Here is a 17786-nt window from a genome sequence, read left to right on the forward strand (position 1 = left end):
TGTGACTTACTGATATAGGTAATCATCATCCTCACTGGTCATAGCAAACACCCTCTTCCAACACCCTCTGACAACAGATGACTCTACACATGGACTGATATCACCAAATAGTCAATACCAAAATCAGATTGATTGTATTCTTTGTAGCTGAAGATGGAGAAGCTCTATATAGTCAGCAAAAACAAAGACTGGGAGTTGACTATGGCTCAGATCATGAACTCCTGATTGCAAAATTCAGACTTAAATTGAAGAACGTAAGGAAAACCATTCGGAGAAGGCAATGGCACCCCACTCCAGTACTCTTGCTTGGGAAATCCCATGGATGGAGGAGCCTGGTAGGCTGCAGTCCATGGGGTCGCTAAGAGTCGGGCATGACTGAGCGACTTCACTTTCACTTTTCACTTTCATGCATTGGAGAAGGAAATGGCAACCCACTCCAGTGTTCTTGCCTGGAGAATCCCAGGGACAGAGGAGCCTAATGGGCTGCTGTCTGTGGGGTCGCATAGAGTCGGACACGACTGAAGCGACTTAGCAGCAGTAGCAACAGCAAGGAAAACCACTAGGCCATTCAGGTGTGACCTAAATCACATCCCTTATGATTGTAGAGTAGAAGTGATTAATAGATTCAAAGGATTAGATCTGATAGGCAGAGTGCCTGAAGAACTATGGATGGAGGTTCATAACATTATACAGGAGGCAGTGATCAAAACTACCCCCAAGAAAAAGAAATACAAAAAGGGAAAATGGTTGTCTGAGGAGGCCTTACAAATAGCTGAGAAAAGAAGAAGCAAAAGGCAAAGGAGAAAAGGAAAGATACACCCATCTGAATGCAGAATTCCAAAGAATAGCAAGGAGAGATAAGAAGCCCTTTTTAAGTGAACAATGCAAAGACATGGAGGAAAACAATAGAATGGGAAAGACTAGAGCTTTCTTCAAGGAAATTAGAGATATCAAGGGAACATTTCATGCAAAGATGGGCACAATAAAGGACAGAAATGGTATGGACCTCACAGAAGCAGAAGATATTAACAGGTGGCAAGAATGCACAGAAGAAGTATACAAAAAATCTTTATGACCTGGATAACCAGAATGGTGTGATCACTCACCTAGAGTCAGACATCCTGTAGCATGAAGTCAAGTGGACCTTGGGAAGCATCATTACGAATAAAGCTAGTGGAGGTGATGGAATTCCAGCTGAGCTATTTCAAATCCTAAAAGATGATGCTGTGAAAGTGCTACACTCAATATACCAGCAAATTTGGAAACTCAGTGGTGGCCACAGGACTGGAAAAGGTCAGTTTTCATTCCAATCTCAAAGAAGAGCAGTGCCAAAGAATGTTCAGACTACCACACAATTGCACTCATTTCACATGCTAGCAAAGTAATGCTCAAAATCCTTCAAGCTAGGATTCAACAGTGTGTGAACTAAGAACTTCTAGATATTCAAGCTGGATTTAGAAAAGGCAGAGAAACTAGAGATCAAATTTCCAACATCTGTTGGATTTAGAAAAAGCAAGAGAGTTACAGAAAAACATCTATTCCTGCTTCATTGACTATGCTCAAACATTTGACTGTGTGGATCACAATAAACTTGGAAAATTCTTAAAGCGATGGGAATACCAGACCACCTTACCTGCCTCCTGAGAAACCTATATACAGGTCAAAAAGCACCAGTTAGAACTGGATATGGAAAAACAGACTGGTTCCAAATAGGAAAAGGAGTACATTAAGGCTATATATTGTTACCCTGCTTATTTAACTTATAGGCAGAGTACATCATGAGAAATGCCGGGCTGGATGAAGCACAAGCTGGATTCAAGATTGCAGGCAGAAATATCAATAACTTCAGATATGCAGATGACACCACCCTTATGGCAGAAAGCAAAGAAAAACTAAAGAGCGTCTTTATGAAGGTGAAAAAGGAGAGTGAAAAAGCTGGCATAAAACTCAACATTCTAAAAACTAAGATCATGGCATCTGGTCCCATAACTTCATGGCTAAAAATGGGGAAACAATGAAAACAGTGAGAGATCTTATTTTCTTGGGCTCTAAATTACCATGTAAGATGACTGCAGCCATAAAATTAAAAGATGCTTGCTCCTTGGAAGAAAAGCTATGACAAACCCAGACAGTATATTAAAAAACAGAGACATTACTTTGCTGACAAAAGTCCTTATAGTCAAAGCTATGATTTTTCCAGTGGTCATGTATGGATATGAAAGCTGGACAGTAAAAAAGGCTGAGTGCCAAAGAATTGATGCCTTTGAACTGTGGTTTTGGAGAAGACTCTTGAGAGTCCCTTGGACAGTGAGGAGATCAAGCCCGTCAATCCTAACAAAAATCAACCTTGAATATTCATTGGAAGGACTGATGCTGAAGCTGAAGCTCCAATACTTTGCCCATCTGATGCAAGGAGCCGACTCATTGGAAAAGACCCTGATGCTGGGAAAGATTGAAGGCAGGAGGAGAAGGGAATGACAGAGGATGAGATGGTTGGATGGCATCACCAACTCAATGGACATGGGTTTGAGCAAGCTCCAGGTAATGGCGAAGGACAGGGAAGCCTGCCGTGCTACAGTCCATGGGGTTGCAAAGAGTTGGACCTGACTCAGTGACTGAACAACAACATCCTGCCTTTCTGCTTGTTTTAGACTTTGAATTTTTTAATCTAAATAACTGCTCCAAAAACTCTCAAAGTCACCTAGTTAGTAATTCCACTTTGGAAAAGAAGAAGAGAATTTCCAAGCTAGTTGACTCAGTTAGAACAGGATGCTAATAGTTAGGCCACAGCCACAGCTTTGGACTCTATGTGGGCTGATTAGTAAGGGCAGGCATCTCACAAAGGTGTGACTGGTGTCCTGAAAAGAACTAGGTGAGTATGCAGATGGCGCAATAGACAGCCATCCCTGCTAGAAGGAAGCAGTGTGGCTATTGAGTCAGTAGCACTGTATTGGTAGTACAACCCATCTTAAACAAAAGAGAGGAGAGAGAAAGAGTCTGGGAGGAGAAGAGTAAAGAGAGGAAAAAGAAAGGGAGAGAGAGAAGGAAAAGAAGAAAGGAAAGAGAGTGGGGGAGGGAAGGAGGGAGAGAATGAGGAAGGAAGGAGGAAAGAAAGCAACAAATAATTGTCGACAAGTTCATGGAGATAAATAGTAAGGGAAGAATAGCAGAAGGAACCAGAACCTGAAACATGGCGTGACCTTTAATCAGGGCTCTTATTCCTAGCAGGCTGTGAAGCAGCTTTGTCTTTACCTGCTCAATGGATCTCACAATGCTGATGCACTGCTTTAATTTGGGAAGCCTTTCTCTTGAGAGACATGTCTTTTCTTGCTCTAAGTCTAAAGTGTTCCCAAGTGTGGCATTCTCCGTGACAGATGTACTACAGTTATGCTTTAGCTGACTCTAAACCCATAGCTTCCCTGTGCCTGAGTGGTCTATTTGATGTCCAAGAGTGTGTTTCCTTTGAGAGCGTGTCTTTACTGGAATATCATCCAAGAAGGTAGGGAGGTGTAATCCCTTTGTTCTAAAACAGCCCCTGTGCAATTCGGTCACCCCATTCCCACTGCACAGCTATTCTTTCAAAAGGTCTTAGATGCATTTGCTGCTGTATGTCAATGCCCTAGACCTACTCCCTGGAAGGGCACTGTCCAATAGAGGCTTGAGAGTCCACACCTTTCTAAACTTCTCCCAAGGTTGCTCCAATTTCACACGACTCATTGTAAAGAAAAGAAATTTCAAAACTAGTTTAACGTTAACAAGGAGACAAGACTTCCTGGTGAATCTTTCATTCATAGCTGTGCTTCTTATAGGAATCTCAGGGTCTTGTTCACAAAATCAACCACGTAACTGGCAGGACCAGCCAGTTCTATACATCTGTGATTATTCTGCATGTCTGTTCCTCAGTGATGAAGTACTGCCATTCTTCTCTGAATTCTAACCTTCCCTCCATCTTCTTTCTTGAAGGAAGGCAGAAATGTAGCCAAGTGATCCCGCTTTTGGAACATGTGCCCCTTGTCTTCTACCAGGAGCTGAGCTCTTCCTGCCAGGGTTGATGTCTGCCGAAGGAGGCATTGCTTCTCTAACTCCCTCTTGCCCATCCAAGGAAAAGGAATTTGTTTCCATCTACCAAATAGTTTGCATTCTCTTTTAGAGCCTTGATTAGCTCAGAAAGGGCTAGAGTCTTGGTAAAATGCTTTCTCCATTGTTCTTATGCCTATAATGACTCAGAAAGTATACAAAAGTTTGTTGCTATAAAAGTCTGCTTCAAAATTCAAGGAAAGTACCCCCTTTCAAACTTAACACTTGCTTTTCAGCATTTTTACTTGAGATTGCAGCCTAATTAATTATTCCACTGCCTGGAACCTTAAGAAAAGAAAAAGAATTGAAAGGTGATTTTTTTCCCCTTGTGTTTCCTTATTGTGGTTTTATTATAAATATATCTCTTGGCTTGCTTTTCTCTTATCTTTCTGCTTTGAATTTGTTAGTTAATATCAGTTAACATTTGTTTAGTAAAGACAAAGCATGAACAATTTAATGTAGTAATACTCAGCACAGTGCTGTGGAATAATAGTCATTGATAAATTAACTGGGTCTTTTTTCCTTTGTGTTTTGTGAAAATTCTTCAAAATGCAGAGAGCAATATAATCTATAATCTGGTAGAGATGGAGTTTATGCACCTGATTATGTTGACATATTGAAGACAATCTGTTCCTCAAATCCCTTAGCGAGAAGCAGTCAGCACAGTTAAGTTGATACCTCGTTGACTAACAAGAAGGCCCGACCTGAATCACCTACACCCCTCACACTTCAGGCCATAGGACTCATTTAGACCATGGGGCAGAATGTCTATTCTTCTAGTTCCATGAGTTTAAATAATGAAATGTAAGTAGTTTCATAGAAGACAGTGCACAAATTTCCTTTTCCTTTTTTCTGTTGTTTAAAGCAATGTATGTGTGACATATATTGCTTGTTGTCATCCAAATCTCTTCTTATTTTATTTTTAAAATAGCATTTGCTCAGTTTCTTTCATGCAGAAAAGTGTAAAGAATAAAAAACTGCCCAATAATCTCATTCTTAGAGAATGCCTCTTGACATTTAAAAATAAAAGTAATATGTTTTCATGACTTAAAACTCAATCAGTACTGATGGGAACAAAATGAAAAGCAAATATTTTTTGGTTTTAATTGTGAAATTTCAGCTTCTGTCTCCCTGGGGACAGCTCCAGATATGTCCCTAAGAAGTGTCCAGATTTAAGAATAAAAGAACATGTGAAGATAAACCTTGAAAGTGGCAAGGGTGATAACATACAACATAATGCTTTTTATAAAACTAACTCCTGGATATTCAGAGAAGGTGACAGAAGAACTCCAAAATGCTGGAAAGCGCTGATCTGTTAGAAAAGTTCAGAACAGACAGGACAGCTTTGATGGGCTTATTTGAAGGTGTCGCAGAAACTGCAAAGAAAGGCTTCATTCTATTTTTCAGGATTGGTGGATAATTTATGAACAAGAAAACAGTGACATGCTTCCATTCATGCATGTGTGAAAAGTAAATCACAGAGATTATGGGGTCAGCTAACCGTATCAAAGTGAACTAAATGCCTGATTTTTACGTGATCAGTTTTCTTGATCAGTTTTACAACACTTTTGTAAGAATGGTTATAGCCTTGAGCAGCAACCTCTAAGATATTCTTCTAGCAATGAGTCTGAGGTTATATGACAGCAAGACTTTCCTATTACGACATGTATGATGTATGTATTAAATCAGAACTGTGGTTCCTATCCTCCCATTCTCAGGTAATAAATGATAATGTGAGGGTGTGTGTTGACCATTCAGTTATTTCATCTCTGCCGACACTTTCCTTCCCCAGGCCATGAAAGCGACAGCACCTTCTAAGACCCAGAAATCACCGTGGGATTATGACTTTTTTATTTACAATGGTGTTGTAGACAAGACAGCCCCGGACTTCTTAGCTTTCAAGGAGCATTTCAGTTTGTCTTGGGGAAGTATTTTTTCTCTCTTGGAACACATCGAGAAGTTTCTCAAGGACTATGCGATACCAGAAGTCAAAATAAAAGCTAACAGTTTAGTAACTCTCCTTCCAGAGTTTGAGCTGAAGAATAAACTTACCAGATATGACCTTCTCTCAGTGTTAGAGAACCCAGTCGACATCCAAATGATGTTAAATCTTCCGGGACAGAGGTACAAGGGCCAGGATGGAAAGACAGAGGCTGCCATGAAGATCCAAGCCACGTGGAAATGCTACAAAGCAAGAAAATATTTCCTGTCTTATCGCCGGCAGAAGTGGGCATCAGGTGTCATTGCCATTGCGTGGCTCTTACATTGCCATAAGACCCGGCTCAGGAAGCTTCTAAAGGAATCACGTGAGAGACACCTGGAGAATTTCCGCATCCGAGCCAAGGTACACAAGGCTGCCAGCTGTTAAGGCAGACCTCTTTTTCTAAACATTTCTCGCTTGAACGACTGCAGTAAGTTGTCTCTTTATCTTCCTTCTCTCTCTCCAACTCCCTACCCCCTCCACTCCCTTTAATGTACAATGCACAAACCCTACATTTGTCTCTACATCATATTTTAGCCCTAATAAGGAATCAGGATTTTGTGCCTGCAAAGTCTGTTGCAATTTTTCTGTAGAAAAAAAAGTCCCTTCACTTTGACTATGGTAGTTCTGTCAGAAAATCAATGTTTTAACTGCATTACCTTTTCTCCCTATATATACCTCCTGGGCACTTTAATTTGCTAGGGAAAAAAAAAAATCCTCTCTTGTCTACATTGCTGTCACCACTTTGTCAGAAAGTATTTAAGTTTGCAGACAGCCTTTTAATTAGTGCTCACAATTTCATTTATGTTTGCTTTCTCTTTTTTTCATTCATATTCTGTTAATTAAGTGAGCTGCCTCTAATCTTCCCCTGCCAGTAGCATCATGTAGCCACCTAATTAAATTAATTGGGGAAGATGTTTTAAGTATGTAATTAAATCAATTAATATAATTTATGCCTGGCTTAACTGTACAGTGGAAAAACAGCTGAAGTTTGACTAGATGAATCCACTATAGCTTCCTGTCACTGATCAATGCTCTTCTTGATTTTTAGCATCTGGCAGCCAACTGGAATCGCATCAGGACCTCCAGGAGGACTATTATCCATATCCCATCATTAGGTATAACACTTTTGCCTGCAAATCTATCAGCAACCTCTATTACCCACCACATTATGGCTCCTTGATTGAGTTCAAGGAAGGCCCCTTGTTTTATTCAAATTGGTCTCGGCAGGAAAATGTTCTCGACATGATGAGAGTAATAACACAGGGCCCTCGCTCGAGACGGCGTTTAATTTGGGGATTAAGCAAATAAAGTCATTATGTGGGGGCTGCTATTCAGTGGAGAGGTGATTTGCTGTAATTCGCTTTCATCTGTATGAAATGAACTAAAAAGTTGTATTTTTTCCCCCTGAAATAACAGATAATGTTTTCGATCTTCTTTAATGATGGAAGAACACAGGCTTGTGTGCGTTGTTGTTGTTACGCCAATAAGCCAGGATATTGCTTGTACACTGTTTTTAATCAAATGTGCAGTCAAAATGATAAGCTACATTCTCTGAAATTATTTAGTTCTAATTACGAGCAGATGGGATGCTTTATTTGCACCTAGGGCGCCTGAGCAAAAGGAAATGCTGTGTGAACAAGAATAATTAAGAAGTTGAATAGTGTTTTTTGCGCTTAAATAATCTGCAGTTTCATGTTAATTAGCACTAATGTAATTATTTAATTACATTTATGAATTGGGGGACTTAAAAGCTGTTGTCTGCAACACAGTAGTAAAATAGGTATGCCAAAATGATATTGGGAATTTCAGAAATGTGTATTGGAAGTTCCTTTAAAACATCAACTGCTGTCAAAATGTTTGGGATGTGTTTGCATCTTTGTTTTGTTTTGTTTTGCTTTTTATCTGTCGAGTGTGTTAAATTTCCTTGGTTGAGGCCAAATTTCCCAAGCTGACTTAATAGAGTTTTGACAAACAGTAAAACTCATTGAATCTTCATGTTACATATTAAGGCCTTTTAAGTAGAGCAATGCATTAAGTGATCTATTGTAATGGAATTCTGGATTGCAATTTATTTGTGTATATGAGTTTGGGTACTTATGCATAGTATAGAAACTAACACATGAGAAGCAAAAAAATTTTAATAATTATGTAAATATAATTAAGATGATATGTTAAATTAATTAAATATTAGTAATAACAAAGTAATGTACACTTTCCTAGATTTTAAAGTATTTACATCTAAGTACTTGTAGAAAAGTTAAGAAAATACTTCAGTTGCATAGATACTTTTAGGTTAGATCTTTTTTCAAGACTCACGGAAGAAATCGGTTCCTTCCCGGGATGTAAGTGAGGTAAGACAGATCTGAATTTCATTCTAACTTAGGCTTTTGTTTTGGTGGGACTACTTTTGCACACAAAATTAGTTCACACACAGAAATTGCACTTGTAATTGATTACAACCAGAGAGACTAATTGCAGACCCAATTAACTGGCTCGAGTCCTTAGAATAAGGTACAAAAGCCTTTCGCTTCTGCAACTAATTGTGGACCTGACCTGATATCATGTGGGAAATTTTGTCTTGCAGGCTCTATTTTATTCAGAACTATAAATAGAAATAAGACCCCCATGCTTTTAGTGTTGACAAGCACAAAGTTATTATAAACCCAATTTCACAAATTTCTTCCCTCCTGTACCCTACCTTCTGACTCTGCAGCCCCAAGCAGTCAGCCCTGCAGAAAAGCCTAATAGGAAACAAGCCTCCAAAGAGGTCAACTTATGAAAGTAACAGATATTAATATAAATTGGTTAATAAAATATAATTTTAAATGAAGCTGTCTTAAATTCCAAAGAGATTGCTGAATATAAATTAAGTAGTAGTCGAGAAGATCCCCTGGAGAAGGAAATGGCAACCCACTCCAGTATTCTTGCCTGGGAAATCCCATGGACAGAGGGACCTGGTGGGTTACAGTCCATGGGGTGGCAAAAGAGTCTGACACAACTTAGGGACTAAAGAACAACAAAAATAACCTGGACAGAAACTATAACTAGAAGACATTATTTTAAATCTGATAGTAAAATTAGTTTTCTTCTAGATTACTCATGCTCAGTTTAAATACATACTAAATTTGAACATTTCCTTTATTGCAGTAGTTTTTGCTTGTTAACAACATAATAACCCATTTTAGGTGAGCAAGAAAAGTTGCTAATCATGTATTTTCTAAGAGATTAAGAATAAGCTCAGATATTTTTCTCAACTGAGTATTTAAAAAGCCCAATTTCAAATTTTCACAAGAGAATAATACTTGGGCTTTGATCATATTGTATTTGTTTCTAAAATTTATGCTTTAGGTTATGAAGTGACTGTGAACATTAAATTGGGTTTAAATAACTTAAACTGTCATCTGGTACCTATACCACAGGCATAGTTCTCAAACCATACCTGCTTTTTTTTTTTTTTTTTTAAACGATTCCTTTCCTTCCTTATTAGTTGCTCAGTAGTGTCTGACTCTGCGACCCCATGGACGGTAGCCTTCCAGGCCCCTTTGTTCATGGAGTTCTCCAGGCAAGAATACTTGAGTGGGTTGCTATTCCCTTATCCAGGGGATCTTCCTGACCCAGGGATCAAACCTGGGTCTCCTGCACTGCAAGCAGATTCTTTACTATCCGAGCTACCAATGATGATAACATACCTTTTTATTATATACACTTCCCCTGGGAATACTTAAAGAAGATTTCAGCTGGCCACAACATGCCTACTTTGTCACCTGCACTGGAGACTTATCTACATAATTTATGATAATAGAAGTATATGAAAGTGAAGCAATTTTTTTCTAAATACATGCCCCCTCAATCTATTCAATATAGTAATTTAATTCCCATAATTGAGAGGGATTCACTATTCAAAATCAGTTGGTAGGTGTGTAGGATTCAGGTACATATTTAATACAAGTTGCAGCCTTGTCCTCTGTTACTATTTCCGTAGGAGACTTCTAATCAGATCTGGTGTGGAATTAGCCCCAGAAATAATTATACCATGTGCCAACCAACTGGGCTTGCACTAACTTATTTAAAACCCCAAAATGAAAGCTTAGTAGCTGATAACTGCATAATATATTACAGTTGTAGGCATTTGGTTATTTGTGTATGCAGTGTTGCACGCACAGGAGTAATTGCATTCTCCAGACCCTAATCGCACAAAGGATGACCTCTCAGTAGTTTTGACCACAAAATATTTACCATGTATTTAAAAATCTATGGCTTGATGAGCATAAAGACAATTATACATTGCAGAGCCATTGCCTCTTTGAAAGGAGTTATGAGACATGACTTGCTGTTATATATTTTGGGAAGTACTCCCAGATGTAACAGAAAGTTTTAGCTATTTTTAACCAACAGGAGAGGTAGGATGTTGTTGATTAATTGTCCAAAGAAACAGACTGGCTTTGTAATTTTATAAGATGATGAAAAGAAAGTAATCCTTTCCAGGTTATATAGGCTCATCTCTTAATTGGATATTGCACATTTTTATCATTTTTATTAATGAAATATAATTATAACAGAATAATCTACTATGGTTCATAGCAGGAATAGAATACTAGGGTCTATTTTAAGTAAAATCTATCAGTCAAGCTAAGTAAGAACTGCAACAAAGAATCCTAATTCCTCTAGAAAAATCAGAGGTCTAAATAAAACCTACAAACGAACTCTGCTTCCAGTTTCTTTGGCCAGGTTACTTCCTCCACTTTTAATTTAACCCCCGTGCTTCTTTATTACAGTGCGTCACTTGCTGCTACTCTTAAGCTCCCTGGCATTTTAAAATATGTTAACATTAAATGAGATGTGCCGAGTGTGGGGTTCTGATACCATGAACAGGTATATGAGGCTGCTGCCAGCCAGTTAAACTCCCAGTGATGACCGTCCTCTGTCACTTCTCTTCCTCCTCTAAAATACAAATAGGGAATAATGTATTGAGGTGGGATTTCCCCTTTTCTCCATGTGGTCTTTTATTTCATTGCCTATTTAATGGCAAAAAGGAATGCATATAGTTCAGCCTCATTTTTTCCCATCTGTGCATTATTTCAGCAAATTATCCTTGAGGCTAACAGAATTCCTGGTCTCCAAGATACTCCAGTCCATAAAATTATGGATCCTGTTACTTCAAGGCTCATGAAAATGTTTTTCTGTTGCTCTGTATTGTCACAATAGCCTGAAAGATAGAGGTTCTAACTTTTATGCACAACTGCTATATCCCAAATGCTCATGAGACAGTTCCTTCCTAACCGAGCTCCTGTTTCACCAGAAGGTAAGAACTGTGCTCACTTTCATTTGTTATCAGGTTTGGGACCAGAGCCCAGAGGAGTATATCTCAAATCACATTTTTACTGTGCCTCTGAGCACATTGACCCTTTTCTACTTTCCCACTTCAAGCTGACAACTCAAAGACTCGATACATTTCTTCTGCTTTCACCTCAGGGCTGGGAAATCAGGACTTTCAGTCAAATCTTTGCAGCCTTCAAAGTGTATTTTGGCAAGAAGGATGGAATCCTCAGTTTAGTTATGATTCGGCCACACTAGATTTTTGAAACACATGTACTGCCAAGATCTTCCAGACAGCAGTTCCCAGAAAATCCAGATCTTTGGGGATCAGGAATAAAGTATGCTTACAACTTTCAGATTTCTTTATAGCCCCAATTAAAATGAAAACATATTTCTGTTCATCCATGTTGTATTCATCCAAGTAACCCACATCAACATGCATTCACTGGTTGGATCAGGGTTGGCCCCATGACCTTGTAATATTAAATGGCCCATGTGGACTTGAGCTGTCTATCAGATGTTGTACCCTAAAATACAGAAACAGCATTCAGTTGGGTGTCAAGTGACATCAGTTCCTGGGCTCTGGATGAAATGATTAGTATTAGGATATGGTTCAAAGAAAGTCTTACTTACACTAAGATAAAATATATTTTTCATCTCCTTATCATAAAAAATAATAAGATTTTTGTTCAGTGGTCCTCAAATTTACACTTGTAAAGACCACTGAAGACCCTAGAGTGTTGGTTTATGTGGGTTATATCTGTCTATATCTACCACATTAGGAACGAAAACTGAGATACTTTAAAAACAGTTTATATTAAAATGGCAATAGTAAGCACATTACCAATGTTAACCTATGAAAACATATTTTTATTTTAAAAAGACCCTTTCTTTTCCAAAACAAACAAAAAAAATTTGGTGAGAAGAATGGCATTGGTTGACAAGTTTGCAAATCTCTTAATAGAAAGTAGTAGGATTCTCCTGTCTATTTCTGCATCCAGTCTGTTGCAATATACTGTTTTGGTTTAAGCATATGAAGAAAACCTGGCCTCACACAGATAAGTATTTGGAAAAGGGAGGAATACTTTTTATATTTTATAGGCCTTTTCAGATAACTGTGTAGACTCTACTTTGATTTTATATCAAAACTCAACAGTGATTATTTTTAAGATTTACTTTCAATGTGGAATCTGAAATCAATGAACTTATATTTTGTGGCAGGATAATACTGAAAAGGGGAAATGTCATCTTAGTATTATTTTGAAAAGAGTTTTAACCTTCCAGGCCTCCTGTCCCCCAGGTCCCCAGACCGTGCTTTGAGAATCACTAACTTTAGTTGGATACAGTGCTATGCCAGTCACTGACAAAAAGTTTGAATAAGAAAAAGTTTTCACTCTTGAGGGAAAGGCTTTCAGCACCGTACAGAATCCATTTGGCCAGTTTGGTTCGAGAATGTTTTCAAAACTCAGCAAAGATTTGAGTACCTCCTATGTTTCTTGTGTGTACCTCATCACAAATTTCTCTAATTTCCCTCTGAAGCCCCCAAAACAGTTTTTTAACCTGTTTTTTGTTTGTTTGTTTTTGCTTTGTTTTTATTTTGGCTGCACTGGGTCTTTGTTGTGGGGCATGGGCTTTCTCTAGTTGCAGAGCTGAGACTTCTCAAGTTGCAGCATGTGGCTGAGTTGCCCTGCCACATATAGGATCTTAGTTCCCTGACCAGGAATCAAACCTACATCCCCTGCAGTGGAAGGCAGATTCTTAACCACTGGACCTCCAGGGTAATCCCAACCCTCAGCTTTATTTTCATCAAATTGGCACTGGATGGACCATACACATAACCCAGACAGGCCTCCCTCTTGCTGAATCTTATCTCCTACCTCAGTATCCTGTGCTTTCACACTTGCACAAGTAAGTAAAATCAGGGTATAACCATAATGTCTAGATCACATTTCTCTAGATGACTGCAGGATGCTGATGTGCAATCATTTGTAAAGTATGTTCTGTGTTCCCTAAATTTTTATTATTAGATTCCAAAGTTTCGCTAATGTTTAGCTTGTTATGAATTGGAACAATTCAAGATGATTTCTATAATAATGCCACCCTCACTCAGCTTGCATCTTATATGCTTTCTTGAGTGGAAGAGAAAGGGATAGAGTTAAAGCTACTGCTTTTGTAACCCTGCGAATGCCCTTTGGAGTGTGTGATGCATTTGAACATTGCCTGTGATGGGTTTCCAAATGGGAAAAAGGTTGAGAACCACTGCTCCAGTTCATCAGACTGAGACATGGGTGACTCCCACCTCAGGTCAGAATATGGGATGAATGACAACTGTGTAGTAACTGGAAATTTGTTATTAACCCCTTCTCTGCCTTAGGTACAATTGTATGGTATAGGACTTGGAGACAAAATAAAGTAGGAGTCAACCACAGAGTAATAAGCAGGGTTCAAGAATACTTGATTTTACTGCAATAGTAGGGGCCTGTCACAAAGGCACCCACAGTCCCAAGGAGTCATGGCCTCTTAGCATGGCCTTGCTCATGTTCTTGGGTCTCTGCAGTTGCTGTAAAGGAAAAGTCAATCCTAGCAGGACTAGTTTACTGGGTTGCAAACAGGCAATTAGCATCATCTGATAGGAGTTTGTGTCGGGGTGAAGACAGGGATGGGAAAGAAGACGAGGGCAGAAATTAAGATGGAGAAATGATAGCCAGTAACCCTTAATGGGCATCCTTGGTTCCATAGAAGACCAAAAGTATGGTAGTTGGACAACTTCAGAGGGACACATTCAGGTACCATTTTTCAATATGAAGCAGAGACAATAATATTTTGAGGAAAGATGGAATACTTTATCAAACTATGAATACATTGCAGGTGATGAGGATGGCATAAGGAAAGAATCTGTATTCCTCTCTATGGTTGTAAGGAAGAGAGTGTGTACCTTTATGCGAGTGCTGTTTTAGTCTATGCTGATAAGGACCTAGAGAAAGCTACAAATCCACTTACCATTCCTTGAGTTCCCCAGAAATTCTCCAGATCAGAGAACCCAACTTCATGAGTGTTGAAAGGAGAGGAGGGAGTGATGAAAACACAATAGAGAAAGGGCTAAGAATTTAAAAGACCGATTCTTTGAGTAGGCTCTTCAGGCACATTTCCTTGGCTCATTTGATTGGGAGTATCACAGCGTTCCTGTTCTGATGGAGCTTACAGTCTGGCTAACAGAGCCAGAGTGATGCAGGGGGAAGGAGCGATGTGCCACAAACAAGTAAACAAGCTAGCAAAATAATGTGTAATGACAAAATGAGAAAAGTGGTGAAGAGAGCGTGTGAGAGAATGATAGTAAGGGAAGACTGAGAACCTTCTTAGAAAAGGGAAGTCAGGTCTATCTGACAGCAATTAGGGTCGATCAGCTCCGTAAGCTAGAAGAGCAGTATTTTGATAGCCCAAGTAATTTGTGCATGTTATAACAATGATTTCCCTACATTTAAGTAGAGCTCCTTTAGAGAATTTAAGTCTGGCTCAGCTGAGGTTAGGAAAAATAATAGTAACAACAATGATACTTATTGAGTGCTTATTCTGAGCTCTAATTAGGGATCTCAATCCCCCATCACCCATCTTTCAGTTAGAGGTGAAAGAGGAGTACACTGTCTGGAGGGTGTTCTTACTGGGAGTAAGGGAAAGTAGACAGTCATAATAGTTTTCTATTGCCCTCTGACCAGTCACCACAGCTTACTGGCTGTTGTTGTTGTTGTTTTTCAGTCACTCAGTTGTGCTTGACTCTTTGTGACCCCATGGACTGCAGCCTGCCAGGATTCCCTGCCCTTCACTATTCTCCCAGCATTTGCTCAAACTCTTGTCCATTGAGTCGATGATGCCATCAACCATCTTATCCTCTGTCACCTGCTTCTCCTCCTACCCTCAATCTTTCCCAGCATCAGGGTCTTTTCCAATGAGTCGGCTCTTCACGTCAGGTGGCCAAAGTATTGGAGCTTCAGCGTCAGCATCAGTCCTTCCAATGTATATTCAGGACTCCTTTCCTTTAGGTTTGACTGGTTTGATCTGCTTGTAGTCCAAGGGACTCTCAAGACTTCTCCAGCACCACAGTTCAAAAGCATCACTTGTTTGGTGCTCAGCCCTCTTTATGGTCCAACTCTGACAACTCTGCATGACTATTGGAAAGCCATGGCCTTGACTATGTGGACCATTGTCAGCAAAGTGATGTCTCTCCTTTTTAAGACACTGTATAGGTTTGTCATAGCTTTTCTTACAAGGAGCAACTGTCTTTTCATTTCATGACTGCAGTCACCATCTGCAGTGATTTTGGAGCCCAAGAAAATAAAATCTGTCACTCTCTCTACTTTTTTTTCATCTATCTGCCATGAAGTGATGGGACCAGAAAAAGAAATGCAAAAAAAAGAAAAAGAAATGCAAAAAAGCAAAATGGCTGTCTGAGGAGGCCTTACGAGTAGCTGTGAAAAGAAGAGAAGTGAAAAGCAAAGGAGAAAAGGAAAGATATACCCATTTGAATACAGAGTTCCAAAGAATAGCAAGAAGAGATAAGAAAGCCCTCCTCAGGGATCAGTGCAAAGAAACAGAGGAAAACAATAGAATGGGAAAGACTAGAGATCTCTTCAAGAAAATTAGAAATACCAAGGGAACCGTTCATGCAAAGATGGGCTCAATAAAGGACAAAAATGGTATGGACCTAACAGAAGCAGAAGACATTAAGAAGAGGTGGCAAGAATACACAGAAGAAGTGTGCAAAAAAGATCTTCACGACCCAGATAATCACGATGGTGTGATCACTCACCTAGAGCCAGACATTCTGGAATGTGAAGTCAAGTGGGTCTTAGGAAGCATCACTATGAACGAAGCTAGTGGAGGTGATGGAATTTCAGTTGAGCTATTTCAAATCCTAAAAGATGATGCTGTGAAAGTGCTGCACACAATATGCCAGCAAATTTGGAAAACTCAGGACTGGCCACAAGACTGGAAAAGGTCAGTTTTCATTCCAATCCCAAAGAAAGGCAATGCCAAAGAATGTTCAAACTACCACACAATAATACTCATCTCACACGCTAGTGAAGTAATGCTCAAAATTCTCCAAGCCAGGCTTCAGCAATACATGAACCGTGAATTTCAAGATGTTCAAGCTGGTTTTAGAAAAGGCAGAGGAACCAGAGATCAAGTTGCCAACATCCGCTGGATCATGGAAAAAGCAAGAGAGTTCCAGAAAAACATCAATTTCTGTGCTTTATTGACCATGCCAAAACCTTTGATTGTGTGCATCACAATAAACTGTGTAAAATTCTGAAAGAGACGAGAATACCAGACCACCTGATCTGCCTCTTGAGAAATTTGTGTGCAGGTCAGGAAGCAAGAGTTAGAACTGGACATGGAACAACAGACTGGTTCCAAATAGGAAAAAGAGTACATCAAGGCTGTATGCTGTCACCCTGCTTATTTAACTTATATGCAGAGTACATCATGAGAAACGCTGGGCTGGATGAAGCACAAGCTGGAATTGAGGTTGCCGGGAGAAATATCAATAACCTCAGATATGCAGATGACACCACCCTTATGGCAGAAAGTGAAGAAAAACTAAAGAGCCTCTTGATGAAAGTGCAAGAGGAGAGTGAAAAAGTTGGCTTAAAGCTCAACATTCAGAAAACTAAGATCATGGCATCCAGTCCCATCACTTCATGGGAAATAGATGGGGAAACAGTGGAAACAGTGTCAGACTTTATTTTGTGGGGCTCCTGAATCACTACAGATGGTGACTGCAGCCATGAAATTAAAAGATGCTTACTCCTTGGAAGAAAAGTTATGACAAACCTAGACAGCATATTAAAAAACAGAGATATTACTTTGTCAACAAAGGTCCATCTAGTCAAGGCTATGGTTTTTCCAGAGGTCATGTATGGATGTAAGAATTGGACTATAAAGAAAGCCTAGTGCCGAAGAATTGATGCTTTTGAACCGTGATGTTGGAAAAGACTCTTGAGAGTCCCTTGGACTGCACGGAGATCCAACCAGTTTATCATAAAGGAAATCAACCCTGAATATTCATTGGAAGGACTGATATTGAAGCTGAAACTCCAATACTTTGGCCACCTGATGCAAAGAGCTGACTCATTAGCTGACCCTAATGCTGGGAAAGATTGAAGGCAGGAAGAGAAGGGGACGACAGAGGATGAGATGGGTGGATGGCATCACCGACTCAAAGGACATGAATTTGAGTAAACTCCAGGAGTTGGTGATCGATAGGGAGGCCTGGTATGCTGCAGTCCATGAGGTCGCAAAGAGTCAGACCCAACTGAGCAACTGAAGTGAACTGAACTGAGGGACCAGATCCCATGATCTTAGTTTGGTTTTGGTTTTTGTTTTTTAAATTTTATTTTATTTTAAACTTTAC

General features: G+C 39.4%; 1 protein-coding gene across 1 annotated transcript in view; it reads left to right on the top strand.

The window, feature by feature from the left end:
• Window positions 1-17786, top strand: part of IQCH (IQ motif containing H) — a 229554-nt gene that overhangs the window by 103451 nt on the left and 108317 nt on the right. Inside the window, 2 exon segments of the mRNA XM_003586516.6 lie at window positions 5870-6421; window positions 7110-7176. Coding sequence (XP_003586564.4) covers window positions 5870-6421; window positions 7110-7176 — 619 coding nt within the window.

The sequence above is a fragment of the Bos taurus genome, chromosome 10, assembly GCF_002263795.3.
Source record: "Bos taurus isolate L1 Dominette 01449 registration number 42190680 breed Hereford chromosome 10, ARS-UCD2.0, whole genome shotgun sequence".
Lineage (NCBI taxonomy): Eukaryota > Metazoa > Chordata > Mammalia > Artiodactyla > Bovidae > Bos > Bos taurus.